The sequence below is a fragment of the Juglans regia genome, chromosome 10 (genome assembly GCF_001411555.2).
Source record: "Juglans regia cultivar Chandler chromosome 10, Walnut 2.0, whole genome shotgun sequence".
Taxonomy (NCBI): Eukaryota; Viridiplantae; Streptophyta; class Magnoliopsida; order Fagales; family Juglandaceae; genus Juglans; species Juglans regia.
In genome coordinates this window covers 1,985,609-2,010,655 of record NC_049910.1, presented here as the reverse complement: position 1 = coordinate 2,010,655, position 25,047 = coordinate 1,985,609, and the positions used below count along the sequence as shown (strand labels likewise).

The following is a 25,047-nucleotide window of genomic DNA, read 5'->3' as shown; positions in this document are numbered from 1 at the left end:
TGGACACTTCCATCTGACGCCTCAACAGGACACTTCCATGTGAAGGGATGCAACCCCCTGTCACTAAGACACAAACCCACCTCCAACTTGCTATTTTACTTTTCCAGAATAAATTCTTCCCCCCACCACCACAACCACCACCACCACCATCCCCAATCACCTTTTTTTTTTTTTTCTCTTTTTAAATCTTTGTTTGTCTTGTCCTAACATCTCACTCGATAGATGTATCTTCCTTTTTAAAAGAACAAAAAAATAATAATAAAAAAAAAAAAAACTTGACATTTTTGTCTCAACAATGTTCATTTGACAAGCCTTCCATAAACAATGAGTCGGACTTCGGCGAGCCATGACCTATACACTTGTGTTCAATTTAAGAACTAATCCAAGCCTAGTTGGATCTCTAGAACATTGAAACACGAATCAATGACCCCTGCCTTCCGAATCAGTATAAGCACTTCTGGGGACTATTTTCCAGGAGTCTCATCCATGCAAACAGGTTGACACATATCACAGAAGCTCTCTTTAATGGAGGTCTTATAACTTACACATAGTCAATGGCCCATTTTGACTTTATGGTTAATCCGGAACACGTCAGCTGCTTGGTCAACCAAATTTTTCGATGAAATGTCCAGTTAGTGGCGATCTTTTAATTTTTATAGGCAGTTTCTCCATCAAAACCTCATTTAATTCCAAAACAACAAAAGCACGGTGGGGCACAGAATGATGAATAAAGAATGGAATATGACTACACCTGCTCAACTTCGACTCTTTCTAATTTCGTTTTGTTTTTCCCTTTTTGCTTGTTTTACATGAATTCCCTGTATTATATGTATATGGACCTCGCTCTCTGTGAGAAAATTATCCTTCCAAATATTCTCTCTTTCCGAGCAATAAACCTGAAAGCTGCAGCGGAATCAATCCAAAATTGGATGAATTCTGATACATTATCACTCTATCCTCCAGTCCTCCGAGCAGATGCTCATGCAAACTCTGCTTCCCAACCGAGCATCCGAGTTAGCAAGTCAGCTTTACCTCTTATGTACACGCATAAGATTTGCATCAGCCGCCTTCCAAATAGGTTCCCACAACTTATCTGACCCGATATGACCCACAATGTGCTTCTCTGATCATCAACTACAAGGCACATGCCCGCTGGTGCTTCACCCAGGATCAAATTTGTCTGGACCGAATTACTTGGGAAATAAATAACCGTGCGTCCCAAGCTTAACCATCTGGCTCCTTTCTCTTCTTGTTAGACTTCCTGGTGACCTTGGATTTCTCCGCTAAAGCCAAGCTTGGAAGTGGGTTCAGATCTGGTATGCTGCTAGGTTCCAATTTGTCACTCTGATCTAAACTGGATGGGATCTTCTCATATATGACAGCAGCATCAAGGGAGTATATACGTAAGGCAAGGGATGAGAGAGTAGAAGTCTTTGCAGCAGCTGAGAGTGAAGACCAATACCACCACTCATTCCTTAAGTATCCTGTCTTAATCATGTCCTCCAATATGATTGTTGCTTGAACCATCTGAAAACAACCAATGAGATTTTACTTTTTAACTTTAAAAAATATGGGGTAAAGTGGCAGTAGACCACATTGTAGATTATATAGCATAACTACCATGTTCATTTTTAAATTTGTAAATTCCATTTCATTGATGATCCCCAAGGAAAACCAAGAGATGAGACTGGTAAACAGTATCGATGCACTACCAATCATGAAGCACTACAAAATGTGATTTGACATTGATACTTCAATGCACAAACTTCCCCAAGTAGAACCAAGAGACGTGACTGACCTCATATATTGTACCAGCAGATTTAATGAATGCACGCCAGGCCCATCTCCTCTCCACATGTGACTTTGATGGTCTCAGAGCTTCTTCAGGGAGTGCAGCATCCATATCAAGTAAGTTGATCTTGAGTCGCCTTAAAATCTCCAAAACCTTACCTACTAATGGCCTCAATGAAGCCACGGGGACCACACAGCAGCAATTGACACCTATATCTGAAGAATGGCCATCTAAAAAGGATCTTTTTTCCAAATATCCGAGAGCTGGCTTATTATTTTTTAGCACTTGACTGTCTTCAGTTGCAGCAGATCTTCTGGGAGAATTGTCACGTCCACTGTTATGGCCTGCATTTGTTCTACTAGTATTTCCCAGTGTAACTGGCCATTCAGTAGGGTTGGGCCCATCAACTGGACCACCCACGTCTTTCTGAGGACTTAACATTAGCAACACAGAATCACCCAGGTAGGGAGATTTGGATTCGACAAAAGATGGGATTCCGCTTGAACCAATAAGTCCTATCTCCCGCACCAAGTCCTTGTTCGAATCCTGTGTCAAAAACTTGGAACAGATCTCATCAAAGTTATACGGGCATACCAGTCCATTCTGATATTTAATCAACCTCGAGCTGAGCTGAGAACCTCCACCTTTTGAAGTTTCTAAAACATCCATTTCCCGTATGAACTCTTCTCGAACAACCTCGCATCTTGGATTTCCTTTGCCCTTCTTTATATCAACCGTTTCCTTGCTCTTCTCAGAGACTGGTGCACCTGAACTGCACCTGCCATCATTGTGCTCCGCAAGTTTCACATCAGTGGAAAAGGTTCTGTGGCAAGAGTAGCAATGGTGCCTAGTAGGCCAAATGGGTTCTAAGCAATCACACCTGTACATCTTCTCATCATTGGCTACTCTTGCTTTCTTACCACGCTTCTTCAAAATTTCAGTTGTTTCCAACTCAAGGAATGGACCGTACCTCGTCTCAAGCAATTTGGCTGCCTTGGTAACAAGACCATTTGAAGATCCAGCTATATCACTATTTCTGCTCGATGACAAAACCATTTCAGGCTCATCCTGCCCTTGCTTTTCGTTTTTCCAAGAGGCCTGGAATCTCAGCTTATGCCACAGGAAAATGGACTCTTTCAGTTCTCTTCCCTTGGGGTCATTATCCTTCAACCAACCAATCAGTTCATCAATTTCTGCATCACTTTCATAACAAGCCCATGATGAACAAAGGGCCATAGCATCGTTCAGCTCATATGGGAATGGACAGCAAGCTTTTGATCCCTCTAAATTCAAACAAGTATCTAAGCCAAACAAAGCAGAACTCTGCATGACAAAATTCTTGTCCATGAGGCCTCCATGATACATAATTTTTCTTTCGTGCGGCACAATACTACCACAAACAATAACCCTTGGATGTCCACTCAGTGTGGCTGAAGCCCAATATAGCCGACCCGAAGAATCACTTCCCAAAAATTCCCTCCTAACAGATAGCCTCAAAAGCTGTGACTCTATACCAGTAATTGAGTCCTGCAGAAGTGAAACATCATTCTTAACAGAGTTCAACTCAATGTAGTAGGCTTGTGACTCATTCGCAGCAACAGGGGCATGTTGAGCTTGGTGAACGCTCACCATGTTAGGAGTAAAATGTCCTTGCTGATCTGACGGAGGCAAAGTATTGTCTCTTCTCTCATATTCTTGTGGGCTATCATGAAAATGGATTTCTCCAACAAAGCCATCAAGTTCCTGGGATAAAGAATGTGACGCAGGCAACCCATTTGGTCTAATGGATTTGTCAGTCTCTTGAGAAACCACGCGGGAGAAAAGATTTCCAGGTGCTTTTCTGTCATCTACAGGACCATGAACATCTTTTGAATGACCTCGAGCATCTAATGGATTCATGATTTGGATGTTATTGTCAGAACTAGATACAGATGGACGTTTATCAAAACCATTTGCAAGTGTGTTAGCACCACCTTCCTTCATACTAACTTCTCCAACAACATTATTTGTGCTGTCAGCCCTTGCAGCTCGTGCAGCCAAGTTTTCTTCCTTGGCCTTAAGATTCTTCAATTCTACAGAGAGTGCACGAAATTTCTGCTGCAATTCAGATGATGACTCAGCACACTGCTCAAGGTGTTGACGAATAAGAGCTGAGTTAAGCAACTCATCACACAAAAATTTGAGCAGGAATACTCTCTGCAATCAAGACAAAGGAGAGCTATTGTTAAAGGACCATGAGAACCAGTTGAGAATGAAAGCAACACAGGTTCTAAATCATATCTTGAAAATATATAAAGGCTCATAAATTATAAGTTGTTTTTATCTTGACACCATCAATGTGGTTTTCCATTTCGGCAATATCATTTATTTCTAACATTTTTCTGGAAAAGCAAATATCGGTGGCATATATCGTGCATGTAAGATGATTTCCTGCACAATGTGTAGAGGTTTTTCACAATCTCGTGGCAGGAACAAAAGTTAGCATATGTAAGACTGGGACGCATGGGAGTTTTTTGATTGGTTATACTCCACCAGGCTAATATGAGGGGGGTGAAGACAAGCCATGTTGGCACCATTAAAGAATGGCATGTTTGAATTAAGGTCATTCTATGATGCTTGATTTCCCATATTTCTTTTCCACCGAGTATTTGGCATGGCAAGGCACCCATGGGAGTTTTTTTTTTTTTTTCAAGGACTGTAGTGCTGGAAACATTTCTCACTTTGGACAACTTGAGAAGGCTGTATGTTATTGTAGTTAATTGGTGTAGAAGCATGGAGAAAACGTTGATCATCTTCATTGTGAGACAGCTAGCACCTTATGAAAGGTGATATTTTGTCTCTTCAGGATAGATTGAGTCATATCTTGAATTATGGTGGATCTCTTTGCATGCTGGAAAGAAAGTTTTATAGTCCGCAAAATGAATGTTCGAGGAAACTGATTCCCTCTTGCTTTATCTGAAGAGAGAGAGAGAGATAATTGAGATTTTGAAGATAAAGAGAATACAATGGTGGGTTTTAGCCTTTCTTTTTCAATACTCTTTACCATTGGATGGTTGTCCTGACTTGTTTTTCATCCTCTAGCTTTCATGATTTTCAGGATCTCTACTTTTTCTGCATAGGTGTCTCTCTTGTACACTCCTTGTGCACTTGGGTCGTGCTCTTATTGCTTATAACTATATTTGATGTATTACAAAAACAATAATAATAAATCAATCGATAATCATTTCAATTGGCTACTAAAGCTCCCTAGAGCTACAATTTTTGCTTGGCCATTCTTAGACAACTCAACTACAGTATTTTGTTCAATGATTGCCACGCTCTTACTTTTGTCACTGTTCAGCGTGCATGCAATTATGTCGTCATTGATAGACGCAAGCTATTAAAAGGAAGCTATTTTGAAGTCAAATACAAATATACTGTGAGACAGCACCATCCCTGAATCAAAGATATGATGGTATTTAGTTTTATAAGAACTTCAAAGTGCAGCATTAATTAACCTATTCACGTGTAGGAAATCTCAAATATACTAGAGATGCACTCTCTCCATTACATAGAAGCATACAACAAGATATAAGTATACTGGGAAGATGCAGAGAAGATAAGTAAAAGAAATATTGCGCATATCCAACCCAAATAGAAGCAGAGGAAAGGAAGTATAAAGCAGAGCGTGAGAGAGAGGAAAATGGACAGAGCATCATAACATCATTGCCATGATGTTATTTCCAATTTGAATTAGCTTGGATAAAAATATGAGTAAATAACAAACAACAATCTGCCAGCTAATGGCCAAAATGACATAAACTCGTAGAAACTTCCATAGAACTAATCAATATCAACCATAGCAACAAGCCAACATTTCACTCATAAAAGAAAGTAACAAGCCAATATTAAAGTAGGGTTCCATGGACAAACCTCATCTACACTGAAATCCCAATACTCTCTCTCTTCCATTGCAGAGGATATATGTGTAAGGGCTTCCAGGTAAACACGACTAACTTCTCCCTGATGCCTTTTACTCTGTTGGTCGATGACCTGAATGCGTTCAGATGGATTTTGAATGATGTGTTTACCAGCACAAGAAGGGCAGTACCAGTTTCCTTCAGGAATCCTTGCAAGTGGAGGATTCAAGCAATAAGTATGATACTCAGCATCACAAGTGTCACATAATAAGACGCTGTCATCATCTCTATCAATGCCACAAACTTTGCAAACTCCCTCATCCCAGGGGGCTTTGGGAATCACAGTAGCAGAAGCAAGAAACTCATCTATTTCCTTTCTTGTTTCAGCATTAAAGCTTTCCAATTTAGTGTACTCTGCAAACTTCTGGATAACAGTGGCAACCTGCAACAACAGAACTACAAAATCTCAACACAGGTTCTAAATTAATATGAAGAAGATTGGCGTGGTAAACCACATGAACAGAGAGATAAAAGTTTGAAATCAATACCAGATCAATTGTATAACTAAATTTCCTTCTATAGAATCATACACAAACTCCTCTGTTTTTTAATATTCTATATGATTGAAAAGGCACCATTCATGTATAACTAATCAATAAAGTTGTGAAGCACATAGTGACTTAAATGTACCAAAACAACCTCCATAAAAAAAGAGAGATGGAGAGAGGTTACAAACCTCCTTTTCATATAATACTTCAAAATTCTGAGATAATGTCTCAGCCAAATCAACAAAATCAGGTTGATCTCCATAAGCAGTTCGGACGTTGTTCCATAACTGCAAGGTGAAAGTTTCATTATCAAACTAAAGGTCAATAAACCAAACCATGTCTCTAAGTGAAAGCTAGAACCTGAATAACCACAATGATGAGAAATCAGATATAACTTCTCACATGTAAACACGTGAGACCTCATCTACCACACATAGATTTAATGGCCAATCTGAACTGATATCAGATTATTGATTGTATTCCATTTTGTTAACCCACACAAATATACCCTAAAACTAAGCAGATAAGAAGGTTAATCAATATCCACCCATCTAAAGGAATTTAATGGAAAGAATCTTTACAAAGTAGAAGGGGGAAAATATGGAGAAGTGGTTTGGCTCCAAATCATTTTTTATTATTAAAAAAAAAAAACAGACCTCCCGAACATCCTCAAGAAAAGCATCCTGAGATCCACCATAGGCTTCAGTTGCCAACCTCAAATCAATGGTCCTAAAGTCCAAAGGACGAGATACCATGGCTGGAGATCCAATAAAACCATCGTCATCATTATCACTTGAATTTATTGGTTTTCTCCCCAGCAGATTGCAGAAAACTTTTGCATTATCAGCAGCAGCAGCACGACGTAATACAATACGACAACGTTTCATAATAATGTCAGATATAGAAACAACAGTCTTCCGTTTTATTCCCTTTACCGACTTTTGTTGCACTTTATCACCACACACATCAGCTAGCACTGAAAGAACAGCTTTCTGTGCACAATAACAAGACGGCATTCAATATAGAATCATTCTTAATGAGACGTAATAAATTAAATTAAATTAAAAAAAAAGTGCCAAAATCAACTAGTTACATGGTAAAGAACAGAGGGAGACAAACGATTCAAAGAGGGCATTTCAAAAAATAGCTAAAAAATGCAACCTTTGCAATGCACATAGTTGAACTTTATTCTCATGGGTTTTTCAAAAACAGTCTTGGATCAGATCAAAATAATTACCTTGAAAGTTCAAGAAAGGAAACATGCAAAATAAAAAAGCAAAGCCAAATACTTAAGTACAAAACAAATTCTGCTAACGTGTTCACTAGCATTTTCAAGTTTCCTTGATCACCAAAGGACAATATGACCCATTGAACCCAGCCTCCAACCCCAAGCCAATCTATTTATACATATTAGTATCACTTCAACCAGTAGACCAACCAACAAAAACAATTAGCATTGAGTAGAGAAAATGGATTCTTCAGCCTGGGTCAGCTTTGTAGGTTAGCTCAGTTTTTGACAGTGCTATTTACAAGGAACATTCAATTGAAGAGAGAGAGAAGACATTAATATCTTTGCTTTAACATTTTGAGATCAGAATGAGAAAAAAGTACAAACGAAACCTATATTTCCCGTAAATAACAACAACAACAACTACTACTACAAGCAAGTACCTAATAGGTGGTAATAACATACTAAGACCCTGAAGAAATGTTCGAGAACCCATACTGTTAATTTACTTCAAACTAAAGTCTTTGCATTAACCCAAATCAATATCTATAATTACAACCTCTTACAATCTATCAAATCATCACGAAGAGGGAGAAAATGGCAGCTAAAATAACAGGATGAAGCAGATCCAGAATTTGCACGTTTTCTTCAAATTCTTAAGATTTAAGGACGGCACATTCCCTATACTATTCCATCCCCTCATATAAGGTAATGCATCTTAAAATGTTACCATTCAAGGTCTGATTTAAAAGATGGACAATGCTACTATGCCACCTAATTTATACCACTCACTTTGCCCCTTGCCGTGGCACCACATTATTAAAAAATTAAAAACACAAACATAAAAGGGTAGAGATCATCGAGGATTTTAGTCTTCCTCTTTTTGTGCTTTCGGGCATCATTTTGTTCTAAATATATATTTTTAATTTTTTTTTTTAATAAGCCACGTGGCACCACAATGTGGTGCCACGTCGAGGGGGCAAAGTGAGTGGTATAAATTGGGGGCATTTTCCTTAAAAGATTTAGGACTTATTTATAATCATTTAAAGGAACAGATAATTTTTTTTTTGATAAGTAATAAGAGATTTTATTAATGCAAGTAGATAGGCATAGCCCGAGTATACAGGAAGTATATAAGAGGAAACACCTAAATACAAGCTATGAACTAGGAACTAGTAAAGTCTGAAAGAGAAACATTTAATATATCCCCATTCAATACATGAATTTTTGCCCAAAGACAGTTTGAAAGAAAAAATCTGTAAGTTCTCCCAACGAGCATTTACCTATAAAAAAAAAATTTCTCCCAAAAAGCATTCTTTGTCATCAAAACAATGCTCATTCCTTTCTAGCCATAGACACTACATTAAGCATAGAGGAAAAAAGGAACAGATAACTAAAGTTCTGCAGACATGAACCGTCTTTTTAACTTCAATGGACAGACAGATCCTGCCTATTTTACCAGCCAATAGAAAAAGAAGACAAACCTCGAGAGTCAAGAGCGATTGGATGCAAATTAAAGATACACTTTGCTTATGGTCCTAACAACTAGATAGGTTTCACAAGTACAGAAAACAAGTTACTATAAATAGCACCTTCGTAGGCCCAGAGGCATTGCCCTTATACACTTCCTTACTGATTGAATGTTGCAATATGTTTTTTGCCCACTCTGGCGGAGCTTTCTCCAAAGCATCATAAACACATTTTCTAATTCGTGTTCCCACATTTGTGGGTAATTTTCTAACCGGTTCCAGCACCTTCGCCCACTCTGGGATGTTACCATCGTTCACATTATTCTTTTCAGCACCACCAGTTGCATCTGCGTCAGACCCTTCATCTTCTATGATAAGAATGTCTTTTCCTCTGTTCAAAGAAGCAAAAATTTTCTTTGTAGCCTCTGCAAGCAACTGGAGGTTAAAGAAGAAATGCATTAGAGCATGCATCCTGATTTTCTTTTTCTTTTTCAACAGCAGCATAGTTATAGCAACAACCAGAGACACTGGAAAATGTGCAATTAGTATAAATCAGAAATCTGAACCAAGATACTCTAGCATAAGAATGTTGAACATACATATAAGGGAATGCCCTAAATTAAAATATCTATTCCACTAACATTACAGAGGAAGAAGCACACACAGCAGGGAAGTCACAGTAATATATCAGGTTTAGTCAATGAACTTAACATGCATTAAAGAGACCATGTTTCTCTAGTGAAGTTACTTGAAAAAAAATAACAAGACCAAGAACCATACGAAAATATATTGGAGAATAGAAAGAACTCACCAAAAGATTTTTAATTTTAAAGTGAAGCTCGTCTCACAAATCAAGAATCATCCAAATGAACTTTAAGGATTTGAGAAAATGAAAGAACCGCCACATAAAATCTACAAGATAAATGTGTAAAACATTATTCATTTAGCAAGTTTTTTTTATGCTAAAAAGTTTCTATGGCCTGTGTACTTGGGCTACGCCTATTTATCTCATCAATAAAATTCTTGTTTACCATAAAAAAAACTGCTTATAAGACAACCACAATCATGGGAAACATGAATGCAGTAACACTGCACAAATGAGAAAGTTCCCAACGGATCATACAGCAGAGAGTCCATAAAAAAGTCAACATGCTCTCAGATATCTCAATCATTTCCTCGGTTGTCATGGCAGCAATTTTGGAAGATCCATATGGCAACAAGAATAGATCAGAACCCCATAAAAGAAGAAAGAAAATTACTGGAAATCATGCTAATCCTAACAAGTGTATACAGTTCATAGCCAGGGCAGATTTGATTTCTCCAGAATGAAAAAAAATTGAAGGCAACTGTCCTCAAAATTTACTTAAAAACGTGTAGCAATCAACATTCGTGTAACTATGACACATCGAGGCCATGCAAATTACAATCCCAAGAAAGTACCTTTTCAATGAGGTTAAGGTAATTTAGTATTGCTTAGAAAGACTCGGAGAATAATAGAGACCATAGAATACTAAGAGACTTACAAGAGCATCAGCTTCCATCCCAGCCACTCCAGTAAGTGAGCCACAAAGCACCCCACCATCACCTTGCAAGCAGCGAAAGACTTTACCACTTTCGCGAGCCATAATCTCAGCAGAATCGAGATTACCATCCATGGATAAGACAGCCAAAATGTATCTTCGAGCTAATTCTGGCCAAGTTAGTTCATTAATAGGGAGCATATTGATCTCAGTTCTTTTTGCCAGAATACCACTATCCACATCTTTCTTCCTTCCCCGTCTTGATTTCGGCTCTCCAGAATCAAAATTCAGATCTAGTAGTGCTGCAGACTTGGATTGCAGCTCACCTACCAGCACTCTTAGCAGTGACTTGTGAGTCTTCGTCAAAGTTACACCAGAGCATCTACTGTAAGTAAAAGATGCATATTTAGCTTGAGTTGCTTCCATCTTTTCTCCAGTTTCCATTCGTATAAACTCATGTGAGCTTTCCCCTTCTAGGGCTGGACCAGATTCACAACTTGGGGATAAGATTAATCCACCTGTACGATCAATTCTATCTGAATGTACACCTTGACTCCCCTGGTTCTCCTTTCCAAATTTTTCTAGAAGATTTTCACCACCTGACCATGGGTTGATGAGTTCTTCTTCAAGTTCTTCTGGCGATAAAGGCTCTTTTAGACTCAATATTTCATGAAAACGCCATAGTAACTCCCATGCCTGGATAATAACAGACAATCAGTAAGGCCTTGTGTAGTAGCTGGTAAATCATGTGTCTGAAAGCACAATTATAATATTTAAATCGATTGTTATACTTGCAAGTTGCATGGACATACCTGATAAACGTCACCAACAAGTTCAGAAGGAATCCTCAAGCACAATGGCTTACCAGGTGGAGGAGGATCATACATGACAGGGTTTTCAACCAGCCTGGCCTTTTTGGATTTCCTAAATAAACCATCTAATTCTTCATCTTCAATATGATGCACTCTACCTTTCAATTTAACCATGAGGAGACCATTTCCAACAGTTAATGATGTAGAAGAATTACCTCTATTAGTCAGAAATTCATAATGCAAACAGGCGTGTACCCCTGGAAGCTGTTCTATGATTTCCTGCACAAATTCTGCATTTAATCCAAATCTATCATGCTCCAACCATTTCTCCAGTACCTCAAGTGGAGTGTCCAGCTCCTTGTCACTCTGAAAGACTGATGGGATAGTGAAAGAGCTCGGTTGGCCACAAAATTTAGCTAGTGAAGTCAAATTCATTTTGTTTGTGTTAGTAGTTGCATCACAATTAGGTATTCCTATTTCATTTTCAGCATGCTTGCAGAATAACTTTAAGGTGCCTTTCTGTCTACAGATTTCAGAACAAGTAGTAATGAATTTTCTAGACACAATCCTCCATGCAGAAGACAACGATCGATCTTCTGCTGAAATCTCACCAATTTCATCTCTCAAACTCAATTCACCAGATAAAATAGATCCAGATTTGTCATCGATTAAACTAGCTTCAACCTGTAATCTGTTTGGTGTCTGAACATCACAGGCTCCATCTGAACATCTCCAAAGACAGGACAAAACATCATTCTCCAAAGGCGGGCACGATTCTGAGAGAATCATCTGAATGCTGCCATCATAATCACAATCCATATCATGAGAAGTACTGTCATCACCTTTTTCATTAGCTTGACCAACAAAATTGTTTGAACTACAAAGGACAGTTACCCCATATGGAATGGGCAATGACGAGCATGAACATCTTTTGATCCTAAAGATAGGTCCAGATTCACCACCATCTGCCACTTCACACATAAAAAGAGAACCAGTAATCTTATCATGCCAACAGGATCTATAACCTACAGGCCAGATCTGGCTAACATTATGATAAGATGGCCTAGCATCAACTTCTCCCAGAGCAAGAACAAAGAAATCTTCGAACTGCACAGGAAGCCAATTCTGAAAGTGTAAAACATGCACGAGAATGAGGCAATATAAGATAGCTGAAACTTGTCACATCCTTAAAGCAATAAGTTAAATTGAAAAGAATGGCTTACTTATCGTCGTTTAATCAGGGAAAAGAAAAACTAATTCAATAGCATGTAAACTTACATTACACTGCTGAAATCCAGGGTCGGTATTCACTGCTGTCCCAACTTCTGTAATGTTTACATTATTACCAACTGTACTTGCACAGACTTCCATGGTCAGGCCATTGGACGAGATCTCTTTGCAATTATTGCTGATCAAAATTTTCTTATTTTCAGCAGAACCATTTGCAGTTGAAAATCTTGATGGCTTTCTTTTCCTAGACAGATGAGACTTTCCTGATATTGACTGAGACCCCTCACTTCTTGCTTCAAGCTCCATAGAATTGATGTTAGACATCAATCCAAGATAACAAGCAACTTCATAAACGGAATCAAATATCTTCCCATCTGGGGCACAGTAAACTGGATAGAGTTCACAATTGACCACTGATTGTCTAAATTCCACATGCCAACCTTCCTCCAATGCACCATGGCTTTCAGATACAAAATCTCCAAGAGCCTGCAAAAATATCTCACTTGGATTCCGAGATGGTAGCCTAACAGCTGTATTATTACTACTCGTACGCATTCCTAATCGGGAATCCAAATCCACCACTTCAAGTCTTCTAGTCAAAACCTTCGGATGATGTAGAATATCATCAAAACCCAGTTTGACAGTGTGTCTCAAAATCCCAGAAGCTTTTTGAACGCCAAAGCCATTTCCCGCGTACAAAATGTTAGAGGTCACTGGAGCACCAAATGGATTGCCACCAAAAGGATTATCACCTGGAGCTTGTTTTCTAAAACCAAAATCAATGTAACTAGTAATTATGGCAAATACATTTCAAGTATTCACTCAAATTGTTAACAAATAAGCAAGCATGAAACATGTGTTGGAAACCATTAATTACAAAATAAGATAAATTTGCATCTGAAAAAACAGCATGATGGTTAAGGTCTACCCTACCTCACCCCCAACCAAACATTTTTTATAAACATTTTTTTATAAGAGGTAGATTTCATTGATATGAATGAAAAAGGCATAGCCCATGTACGCAGGAAGTATACAAAAGGACACCTAATTACATTCTAGGAACGAGAAATTAAGGACAGAAAATTATGAGCATTGTTCCCATTAAGTACAACAGCAGAAAACCAAGGCATTAGAGTGTGTATAAAAAAATTCTGAAGCTCCACCATTGTGCGGTCCCTATCTTCAAAGCAACACTCATTCCGTTCCGCCCAAATGCACCACATAACACACAGCGAAATCATCTTCCACACTGTTGCCACTTGATGACAGCCTTGAATCTCCGCCCAACCAGCCAGCAAATCAACCACCCTTAGAGACATTACCCAAGCGACGTCAACTCTTCTAAAGATCTCATCTCACAACACCCTTGTCGCCTCACAATGCAATAATAAGTTATCCACCGATTCTCCTTACTTTTTACACAAGTAGCACCAATCCATCACAATGAGTCCCATCTTCCTCAAGTTGTCCGTGGTCAAGATCTTCCCAAGAGCAGCAGTCCAAACGAAGAAAGCTACTTTAGAAAGCACACGAGATCTAGTCACTTAGAAACCATATAGTTTATTTTAGAAACCATATAGTTTATCCTTAGAATCCTATGTAATATATATGTGTGTGTGTGTGTGACTATAGGGTTTCTAAACCTTAAAAATAAACTATATGGTTTATAAGGATGAAAGGGAAGGGTAGGGTTTGGAGCTATAAAAAGAGACAAACTTATGGTTTGGGTCACTTCCGAGCTGAGAACACTCTAAGAATAATGTTAGCATATTCTTGAGTTATTTTGGGAGCTAAGCCTAGAATTTGATAAAAAAAGAAATGCAAGAAAATTAAATTGTAAGGAGAAAGGGAGATAAATTTCCACATCACACAAGGATTCAACATCTAACCTTAAACAGGGGAGCATTACAAAATCCTCATGAGCATTTTTTGCTGACAATTCTCACATAAATGAATTATTCATTGAATAGAAACCATGACAATTCTCATAAATGATTTAATCATTGAATAGAAACCATTTTTTCGATAAGTAATCAAGAAGTTTTATTCATAATAATAGGCAAAGCCCAAGTACACAGGGAGTATACATGAGAAATACCTAGCTATAATTTACAACTGAGAGAAGAAAGTCATGGACATTAAGTCCATTACAAACAATAGCTCCCACCCAAGAAAACAATGTTTTAAAGAAAAAAACTTTTAGCTCTTCTATTGTTCTCTCTTGGTTTTCGAAGCTTCTATCATTTAGCTCCCGCCAAATACGCCGACACATACATATGGGGACCATTTTCCATATTCCTGCAACTTGTGAATTTCCTCAAAGGCCTCTCCAACATGCTAAAAAGTCCACCAATTTGCCGAGCATGACCCATTATAAACCAAGTCTTGTAAAAAAATCAGCCCATAAAAAAATAGACCGGCTTTTAGTTGGAGGCAACAGGGTTGTAAGAAACAAGATAGGTCCGAATCATTTAAACCCAGTTAAAGGAAAATGGAAGATCGGATTTGGCTCTGCCCCTATTTCTAGATCTAGAGAGTATGGAGGATCAAAAGGAAATCTAGGTTGTTTGAAGCAGGGTCTATATCGGGTATCGGCGTAGAGACATCAGTAATGTAATGTCATTCGCCTCATGTAACACAGGATAGACCAATAGTCGGTACTATACCCTTGGTCCCCGAAGCTCCCTCGTCAGAGTTGAAGGAAAATAGTGTGCCAAGGTCTAAGGGAAATGTAGGAACCCCAGAGGTGAAGGGACTTGCTGTCATCCCAGAATCTCCAATAGGGACCATGATACCATTGGAGTGAACCAATAGAGTTGCTGGAGAACCAAAGTATTTGGCGTTGGTGCCTCGTGTAGATGAATGTCTAGAGTCGGGAGTACAATTGGATACTGTGTCGGGGGATAACGTTGCTCCCCTGGTGTCTCTTCCACCAATAGCGGACTGGATTTTGCCTAAAGTTAACGAGATTCAGCAGTTTGTGAGAATTTCACATGGAGGATGTGAAAACCAATTCAATGAACTCATCACTGTGATTGGGGCAAGCCACGCCTTTGAAACCAAAAGTTTCAAGAAAAGCAGGGAGTTACAACGTCTTTTTTGGGCAATCAACTACGACGTTAAGAGTGGTAGCTCAACTAGAGGGAAGTCTAAAGGGAGGACATTGTGAAGACGGGGAATCAAGGGTTTGGGGTTGGGTGTTCGGGTACAGTTTTAGTTCTACGAGAAACAAAGGTTGGGGACCGGTCTGGTGTGTTTTGGGTTGTTCTTTTCACGGGCTTTTTGGGTCATTAGGGACTTTTTGGGTCATTTTGGACAAGGTGTTTTCTTGTATACATTCAGTGTACTTGCTTTCTCATTTGATATATAATATTTTTTACTTATCAAAAAAAAAAAAAAAAATCAACCCACATGGTCCTGGCCACCTCGCAATGTAGAAACAAATGATCAACTAATTCATCATCTTTCTTACACATGTAACACCAGTCCAATACCATTAATCGATGTCTTCTTAGATTATCTGTGGTGAGAATTTTGTCCAAAGCTACTGTCCAAACAAAAAAAACTGCTTTTGAAGGAGTTTACCAGATGCTCTTCCAAGGGAATGAGAGCCTGCTTGGGTTCGATAAAACTTTGTGAAATGATCTGACCATGAACTTACCTTTCTTGGAAGGACTCCAAAACATCCTATCCATACGTACGGAATACAGAGTTGCATAGCAGTCTGAAATAACCTCCAACTCTCAATCTTGGGCTGCCCTAGTGAAGTCCACATTCCATTGAGAGGAGCCACTAGAAAAAGTCAAAAGGACCGCTATCGTTGCATCCTTTACTCGTGCAAATTCAAATATGACGGGGAAGGTATCTTTGATACAACGTTCACCACACCATTTATCATGCCAAAATATGACGTGAGAGCCATCACCCACAACAATATGTGTGTGTCTCCTGAAAGTCTCCTAACCCCTCCTAATGTTTTTCCACAAACCTACCCCATGTGAGCTGCGTACCTCATTCAAGCACCAACCACCCCATGCTTCCCCAACCTGTGCATCAATGACATACTTCCACAAGGCCCCCCTTTCTTGTTGGTACCGCCACAATCATTTACCCAATAAGGCTTGGTTGAACTTTGTCAAGTTACGAATTCTCAATCCACCCCCAGAAAATGGAATGCACACCATGGTCCAATTGACCAAATGGAACTTGAACTCGTCCCCCAAAACACTCCACAAGAAATCGCGTTGTAGCTTCTCAAGGTTGGCAATCTTTGCTAGGAGTGAGAACAGAGACAAAAAATAGGTGGGGAGGTTAGAGAGAGTACTTTTAATCAATGTGAGCCTACCATCTTTCGATAAATACAACACCTTCCAAGATGCCAACCTACGCTCCACCTTTTCAATCACAGGATTCCAAATCTGCTTTGATTTGAAGGAAGCACCCAATGGTATCCAAGATACTGAAGAGGTAAAGAAGAAACCTTACATCCCAAGAGAGAGGCTAGAGCCGCCGCTTCGGGAACATTCCCCACTGGCACCATTTCAGACTTTGAAAGATTAACTCTCAAACCCAAAACGACTTCAAAACAAAGATTGGATATGCCCAAGATTTGCTCCACAGAATAGGAGAGTGTCGTCAGCAAACAACAAATGAGAAATATTAAGAGAATCAAAGTTACCATTTCCCACCGAGAAACCGTCGAGAAAACCATCTTCCAGAAGACCTACAATCATCTTACTGGGGGCTTCCATGACGAATAGGAAGAGTAAGGGAGAGAGCGGATCTCCTTGTCTCAATCCACGAGATGAGTCAAAAAAGACCGCCGTTGAGCCATTCACCAAGATAGAGAAGCGGGCGGTTGAGATACAAAACTTTATCCATTTCATCCATCTCTCTCCAAAACCGCATCTTGCAAGTAAATAAATTTCCTTTTTCTTTTTTTTTTGATAAGCAAGAAGAAATATATTAAATCATGAGAATAGGCAAGGCCCGAGTACACATGGGGTATACAAAAGAGCCTAGATACAAGCTAAGAGCTGTGGAAAACAGCGTAAAGATCATTGAAAGAAGTGCCATTTAGTACAATAGAAGAAGCCAAAAGTAATAAAGTATGATAAAAAAAAGTCCCTAAACCCTTCCGATGAACGCTCCTCCTCAAAATAGCGACTATTCCTTTCATTCCAAGTGCACCACATTAGACAAAGAGGCACTATCTTCCAAATAACCGCGATCTGCCCCTTACCCCGGATTCCTCTCCAACATGCCAATAGTTATATCACCCTTCTAGGCATTACCCATGGCGTACCTAGCCTTGTGAAGATGTCATCCCATAAAACCTTAACTACTTCGCAATGAAGGAGTAGATGATCCGCTGACTCACTGTCGTGTTTGCACATGAAGCACCAATCTATTAGGTAGAGGTCGCGCCTTCTCAGCTTATCAATAGTCAGAATACTCCCGTGGGATGCTAGCCAAACAAAAAAAGCCACTTTTAAGGGAACCTTAGTCCTCCATATGCACTTCCAGAGGAATGCATTGGAGGGATGTGTCGATAATACCTTGTAAAAGGAACGCACTGAGAAGCTCTTGTTCCCTGAGGATGACCAAAGCATACGATCCACTCCATCAGTATGGAGATTCAGCGCATGTAGCGCACTGTAAAAGTCGGCAATATCTCCCAACTCCCAAATCTGCGCCGCTCTAGTGAATCTCACTAACCAATGAGTGAAGTTGGACGAGGTGTCCAGATTGTCAGCAACTGTAGCTTCCTTATCGAACGCAATGCAAAGGTGTGAAATTTCTTCCACCGTTAGGCAAAGGTGTGAAATTTCCCATTAACATGATCATAGACTTTTTCCATATCTAGTTTACAAATTAACCCATGTTCTGGAGATTAGAGACGTCCGTCCAGCACTTCATTTGCAATTAGAACAAGGTCTAGGATTTTTCTAGCTTTGACAAATGCATTTTGTGGCTTCGAGATTAACTTCTCCATCACCGTACTCAATCAGTTAGCTAGCACTTTGGAAAGAATCTTATAGACCCCAGTCACAAGGCTAATAGGACGATAGTCACGAACATCCACTGACCCCACCTTTTTATGAGTGCTAAGATAGTGGCATTTAGACTTTTTTCGAAGCTAGCATAATAATGGAACTCTTGAAATAGCCGCATAAGGTCACCCTTGATCACTTCTCAACAAGTTTGGAAGAAGCCCATGGTAAAACCATCAAGGCCTGGGACCTTATCACTAGTCATGCCACGAACGACTTTGCATACTTCTTCTTCTTCAAAAGGCCTCTCCAGCCACCCTGCACACTATTGATCTAAAGCTGAGAAAGTCAACCCATCTACTGATGGTCTCCATGGTTGTTGTTCGGATAGGAGATGTTCATAGTACTGTACCATGTGATCCTTAATACTTGGCTAATCCGAAAAAACTGCACCATCAACCATTAATGTATCTATAGCGTTGTTCCTCAGATGAAAGTTTTTTTTTTTATATAAGTAATCAATAATATATTAATAAAGATAGGCAAAACCTAAGTACACAAGATGGTATACAAGAAATAAGACTTATCTAAGTCGAAGTAAGGGAAACTAAAAAGTCATGAAAATTCAGGCTATTAAAATCTAAAGTAATGGCCCATAGAAATAAAGTGCTGAAAAATAGAGTTCGAAGTTCCTCTGGAGACTGTTCCTCCGATGCGAATCAGCCACCCTATGAAAGAACTTTGTGCATCTATCTCCCTCCTTGAGTCATAAAGCCCTAGATTTCTGTCTCCAAGAGATCTCTTCCATCAATAATACTCATTCAAGATCTGTAACTACATGACTCTTACAAGCTTTTTCAGATTCAGTGAGAATTTTTGCCTCCTCCTTACCCTCCAAACCCTGTAACTCCTCCATAAGGGAACGTCACTGAAATAGTATATTGCCAAACACTTGTTCATTCCATAACTTCAAGTCATGTTTCAGCGCTTTTAGTTTTCTTGCCAGAATGAAGCTTCGAGATCCTTGGAACTCATAAGAGGACCATCATTGACAGGCCCTGTCTACAAAACCGTCAGATTTAAGCTACATATTTTCAAATTTAAAATACCTTCAGCCTCCACAGTCCGAAAGGATAGGGAATTGGTCAGAATACATTCTAGGTAGTCGTCTTTGAGTTACATTAGGAAAATGTAACTCTCATTCTGGAGTTAACAAAAATCAATCAATTCTCGACCAAGAAGGGAGTTCTTTTAAGTGTTGGACCAAGTATACGAGCCTCCCGTTAGTGGGATATTCATAAGTGCCTGTTCTGAAATGAAGTCAAAGAATTCCCTCATAGTGGGAGTGATGCGGGTGTACTTGACGTTCACTCGGGAAACGAGATACATTTAAGTTTCCCCCTATACAACTTGGTAGCTCCCACCAACTAAGGAGTCCCGCCAATTCTTCCCACATTAATCTTCCTTCTGAGTCAATATTAGGGTCGTAGACTCCTGCAAATGCCCATCGGAACCCATCTTCTATATTTACAAAGGAGCACACCACAGTGAATTCACCCACACATCCCTCTACTCTTTCCACTACCCCTTTATCAAACATGATAAGAACACCACCCGATGCACCATTAGCAGGTAGATACGACCACCCAACATGATGCCCTCTCCACAAACTACGAATTATTTGTCTTGTAATTAGTTCTAGCTTGGTCTCTTGCAAACAAATGATATCACATTGCCATTGTTGAAGTAAGTTTATGACTTGGAGCCATTTGGCCTGCTCGTTCAGCCCCCTTTCCATCATTGCCCTTCCCTTACCATGCCCCCGGCAAGAGCTTCGCTCCCCTCCCTCATCATTCATAGCCCACGTAAGCCTCTTGAGTTTTCTTTCTCTTTTTTTGTCCAAGACAAGTGAAGGGACAGCTTTAGCTTGTGCATGTCCAGCTTCAATAGCTATGAGTAACGCCAAAAAATCATCTTCAAAACCCTCACATGTAATCCCAACAAAATGTTTGATCTCCATGGCTTTTGAATTACTCAATCTGACACCCTCGGATGAAAAGAGTTCGATGGAGTAGGTTCTATCCCCTCAACAGGGCACCTGCCCCTCACAAAATGTTGGGTTTCACTACTGAGGAATCTTTGTTCAGAACCATAAAAGTGTAAAACTGGAGAGTCCAATATGGACACAAGAAAATAACAAGGAACTACCATAGCAAGCTGATATTTTTTTATCAGTAATTGATAAATTTCATTACCATAGCAAGCTGATGTAGGACACAAAAAACGTGGCAGCAGATTTTGAGTACTTTCTAGAAGACTTTGAGGATTTCTGAAGATTTGGAATGTATTGACATTTACCAACTGTGAAGCACGGGGGCATCACGATTTTCCATGTATAGCACTGTTTAATGTCAGATTTTAATTTGACGGCAAGTTTGCTGATTGTTTCCTTATTTTGTCGACAACTTTCCACGTAAGAAGATTTTGTCCTTCTGCTAGTAGCTTCCAATACTATTATAAATTAAAGGCAATTTAATGAAGGATGATGGATTGCTTGGAATAAGAAAAGTTCGTTATTTTCTACAACTCCAATAGTTGGTGACCATTAGAAGACACATTCCTGACATGTAATAGGTTCAGTTTTTGTATACTTCATGTGTGCTTGGCTTTGCCTTGTTACTTGTAAAATAAAAATTAAAAAAAAAAACAAAAAAGACAACTCTTCTTTTGTTATTTTGCTTCAGCTACATTACAAGCCCACAGGCCAAAACTAATCTAGCCCAAGTTAATTCGAAATATGGCATTACCATTAGTTGGATTCCAGGCTTGATGGTGTGTGCTTGCCAGCAGAAGCTGTAATCCACAAATATAGTAAACCTTGTCCAACTCTTTTGGCAATCTCTATAACTCACCCAAAATGCAAGCAGCTTACGGAGATTTGCCATGAACAGGTCAGTTGACTCAGTTCTGACTGATACATGGTAGATGAATAGCATTTAAGCAATGCATGGCAGTTCATGGACACATACAATCATATTGGTGGCATACACTGGACGGCAATAGACATACACAGTAATGCAATAGTTTGATGCTACAGAACACCACATCGCAGATGTCATTGCAGCTCTGCAGCTGCGATATATACACTACGTTGTCTAGGAGGTACACTACGTTGTCTAGGAGGTCTCGCCAGAGTTTAACTCTGGCTCTCCTTATCTCCCTCTCTCTTGGTGACCTAAAATACCCAAGTACCAGCATGCGAACGTGATGCATTACTTCATATGTAACATAATGACTCGTATTCGAAAATTTGCCTTTATTTTTATTTAAACACAATTAAAAAGTTTTCAAACTACATCTTTACCATTCGCACCAAAAGTTACACCACTTCAACTTCATTCAGCTAAAATTATAGCAGATATATACTTAAAATCACGATTAACCTTAAACTTTCAACAAGTAAACTAAAACTAAAAATGCTTAAAATCACGATTAACCTTAAACTTTCAACTAGTAAACTAAAACTAAAAATGCACAAAACACCATACCTCAAATCCAGGACCTCCATGCCTTCTCCGTCGCAGTCTCCTTCGATATCGCTGGGGGGAGAGGCGTTCATATCCAAAATACACTTGGACTTGACGCCCAAGGGCCAGCGTTTGCTCTTGACCCCACTGGACTCGCATTCCGTGCATACCCATTCGTCCAAGTTCGGGGCCGGGCGGCAATGCATTCCGGTACAAGCCAAGTGGAAGCCGCGCTCGCAGCCGTCGCAAACGACCACGTGGCCACTGACCTCGGGCTTTCCGCACGCGGCGCACGCCCCGGGGTCCCGCGCGTCGTCCTCTCCAGGGAGCCCCGCCGGTCCCCCCGGAGGCGGCGGAGGGTTGTCGTGGTAAGCCCGGACCACATCCAGAGAATCGGGTAGGGTTTCGACGAGAGTAGGGGAGGGGATCTCATTGAGATCGATTCCAAGGCCAGAGCGAGCCTCAGAGGGCTTCGAGTTGGAGTAAGTATGGTCTTTGAGTTCGCCGCTTGAATCGGCGAGTTCCATTATCCGAGTCTCCGCCCCGAGTTGCAGGTCGGTGAGTCCCGATTCGGCACTCGTGCCATTGCTCACTTGGAGATTCAGATATCAGTAAATGTACGGATCATACGGCCGATGAGAGAGAGAGCGCAAATGCCAAAAGGGTTTTAGTTTGGAGCTGGAGCGAAAGACAGGAATGGGACCAGAGGAGTACTCGTGTGGGGGTCTGGAAGCAATTCAGATGAAATTGGATATCGTTTGCCGTTCGGGAAGGGTAAAAGACTAGAGTAATGCAACCAAGTGAGACACACTTCCTCGTCAGCTATTATTTCGATGAATAAATATTCACAATCTCTTCGCACCAAAACTCTATTTGGATTGGATGCAATCAAAATTATATATGGTGCGTTTGTAGAGTACTCAATCTCATTTTATATTATTTATTTATTATAATTTTTTAAAATTTTTATACAAAATATAATAAATAATTGAATTTTTTCAAATTTTAAAAAAATAATAATATTAAAAAAATAATATTCTAATAATATTTTATTCAACATTCAATTTTTATCTCAATTCATCTCATATCAAATAGTTCTTTTAGTTACAAACGATTTGGCATACAAAACCATGTACAAATTGCCTAGGTGTAGAGTTTTGTCAAATGACATTTTTATATTAAAAAAATAAGGAGAGGATAAACGAAGAGGATAGAAAGAAAAAACATATTCAGGAAAACAATGCAGGCATCTCCCTTCCTCAACGCATTCATCTCCCTAAAATCTCTTCCTCAATTCAAGCATCTCCTTTGCACATGACGGCGACAGTCTCCTCTGCATGCGACGGTCTCCTCTACCCGCGACGATCTCATTTGCATGCGACGGACTCCTTTGTATCGACGGTCTCAAGTACTCCATCCTAATATCGAAATTATTTCAAAACTTCTTCGGTCCTCTTTCTTTCTATTTTTAGATTGTCTTCTATGCCTATTTCATCTCTTCCATTATTTTTAGATTTTCTCTCATCTTTATGTGATGGCTTTCATAGTCTTGAAAAAAAATATATGTATCCTTGTTGTGATGGCTTTCTGTGATGACTTTCTCCTCTTTCTACGATGGCTTTCGTACGTCTTGAAAGAAAAATAATTGAAGCATATAAATTAAAGTTGAATGTTGGTCTGCTCGTTAATGTCTTATTTATATCTATGTAGTTAAACACATATGCAGCTTTGCTCGAAGAGTTCAGTGGAACCTCTTAAAAACATATTTGGACTGTTAAAACTGTTATTGAATAAGTCCTCATGGAACAACTTGGTCACACTAGTTAGTAAACAAAAAATGAGCAACTTCCTTCCAAAGAAAATAAATTAGAATAAAATACACGCAGCTTAAAATTTAGACGAGGATGATACCATAGATTTATTTTGAATGCATAATTAAATATAAAAATGCAATTATATATGAATATATAGCAAAATATGTGTTCATTTAGTTGGTTCATTTATGTCGTGATCAATTTGGTCTCAAAACAAGTCGATACTTAAAATTAAAAAAAAAAAGAAAAAGGATGTTCAAGTTGGCCCATTGATTTCCATTAAATGATGACTTTGTTGTAAAAAAGACAAGAATATTCCACAAAGATACAATTTTATTCTGTTGGATTTCGCTTCTTTAAATGACTTCAATTTCTCTAAATAATTTTGATTATTCTAAAATATTGGTAAATATTATGTAGAAAGAGAAAGGAAAAGAGCATGCATCTTCTATCATACATCCTACCACAGATTTATCAACAAATTAATCAAATCGGATGATATCAATACCATTTTATACATATTTGTCAACTCCTCCTAGCACAGATCCATCTATCAATTTATTTAAAAAAAAATATATGCAAAAATTATATATTTCAAGATTGTATATAACGTTTATCGTAACTAACCATATTGTAGAAATCAAATATCGAGAATGAAAAACATTTTCATCCATCCACTACCTTCGTTATAATCATAATCATGTTCTCTGTCTTTAGATTTATGAGTACTGTTTATTTGAGTGTGCTCGTAAACCTCAAGCACAACCATTAAGTACTTAGTAACAAAAATTATATTCTTCAACCTTTGTTTTTAACACTCCAACCACACCCTCCACCCAAGGACAGCTCAATATATTTTGTGGTCTAAGGCGACGATTAAGTACATGACGCTTTAATTTAAAAATAATAATAATATTTAAATGTTAAATAATAAAATTTTATTGAAATTTTTTGAAATGCAAAACAAATATTAATATTATTTTGATTAATAATATCTATAAGTACTATAACAATTTGAAAGAGAATCTAATTTTTTTGTAAATAGAGTAATATTCCTTATCCATATATATACTTCTTTTAGTACTTCATTATGAAAACAAATAAGGTCATCGATATGAAAATAAACATCATATTTTATAAAATATTAAAAAGTAATATATCATCATTTTGTTACTTATATTCCAATTTCACTATTGTTCGAAAATTTTGTACATT

General features: G+C 38.8%; 1 protein-coding gene across 1 annotated transcript; it reads right to left on the bottom strand.

Moving 5' to 3' along the window:
* Positions 1 to 253: 253 nt before the first annotated feature.
* LOC108997085 (methyl-CpG-binding domain-containing protein 9-like) lies at positions 254 to 22,805 on the bottom strand. The gene is made up of 10 exons (XM_018973197.2): positions 22,040 to 22,805; positions 12,547 to 13,264; positions 11,269 to 12,393; positions 10,460 to 11,152; positions 9,060 to 9,371; positions 6,896 to 7,231; positions 6,428 to 6,526; positions 5,705 to 6,133; positions 1,799 to 3,988; positions 254 to 1,527 (listed from the first exon to the last, which is right to left on the bottom strand). The coding sequence occupies exons 1-10, from the start codon at positions 22,543 to 22,545 to the stop codon at positions 1,225 to 1,227; spliced, it is 6,711 nt and encodes a 2,236-aa protein (XP_018828742.1). The 5' UTR covers positions 22,546 to 22,805; the 3' UTR covers positions 254 to 1,224.
* Positions 22,806 to 25,047: the final 2,242 nt, after the last annotated feature.

Coding starts and splice junctions, on each gene's coding strand:
- LOC108997085 (XM_018973197.2), bottom strand. CDS start 22,545: ATGGAACTCGCCGATTCAAGCGGCGAACTCAAAGACCATACTTACTCC. Junction 11,153..11,268: donor TTGTTGGTGACGTTTATCAG/GTATGTCCATGC, acceptor GTTATTATCCAG/GCATGGGAGTTACTATGGCG. Junction 3,989..5,704: donor GGGATTTCAGTGTAGATGAG/GTTTGTCCATGG, acceptor TCTTGATTGCAG/AGAGTATTCCTGCTCAAATT.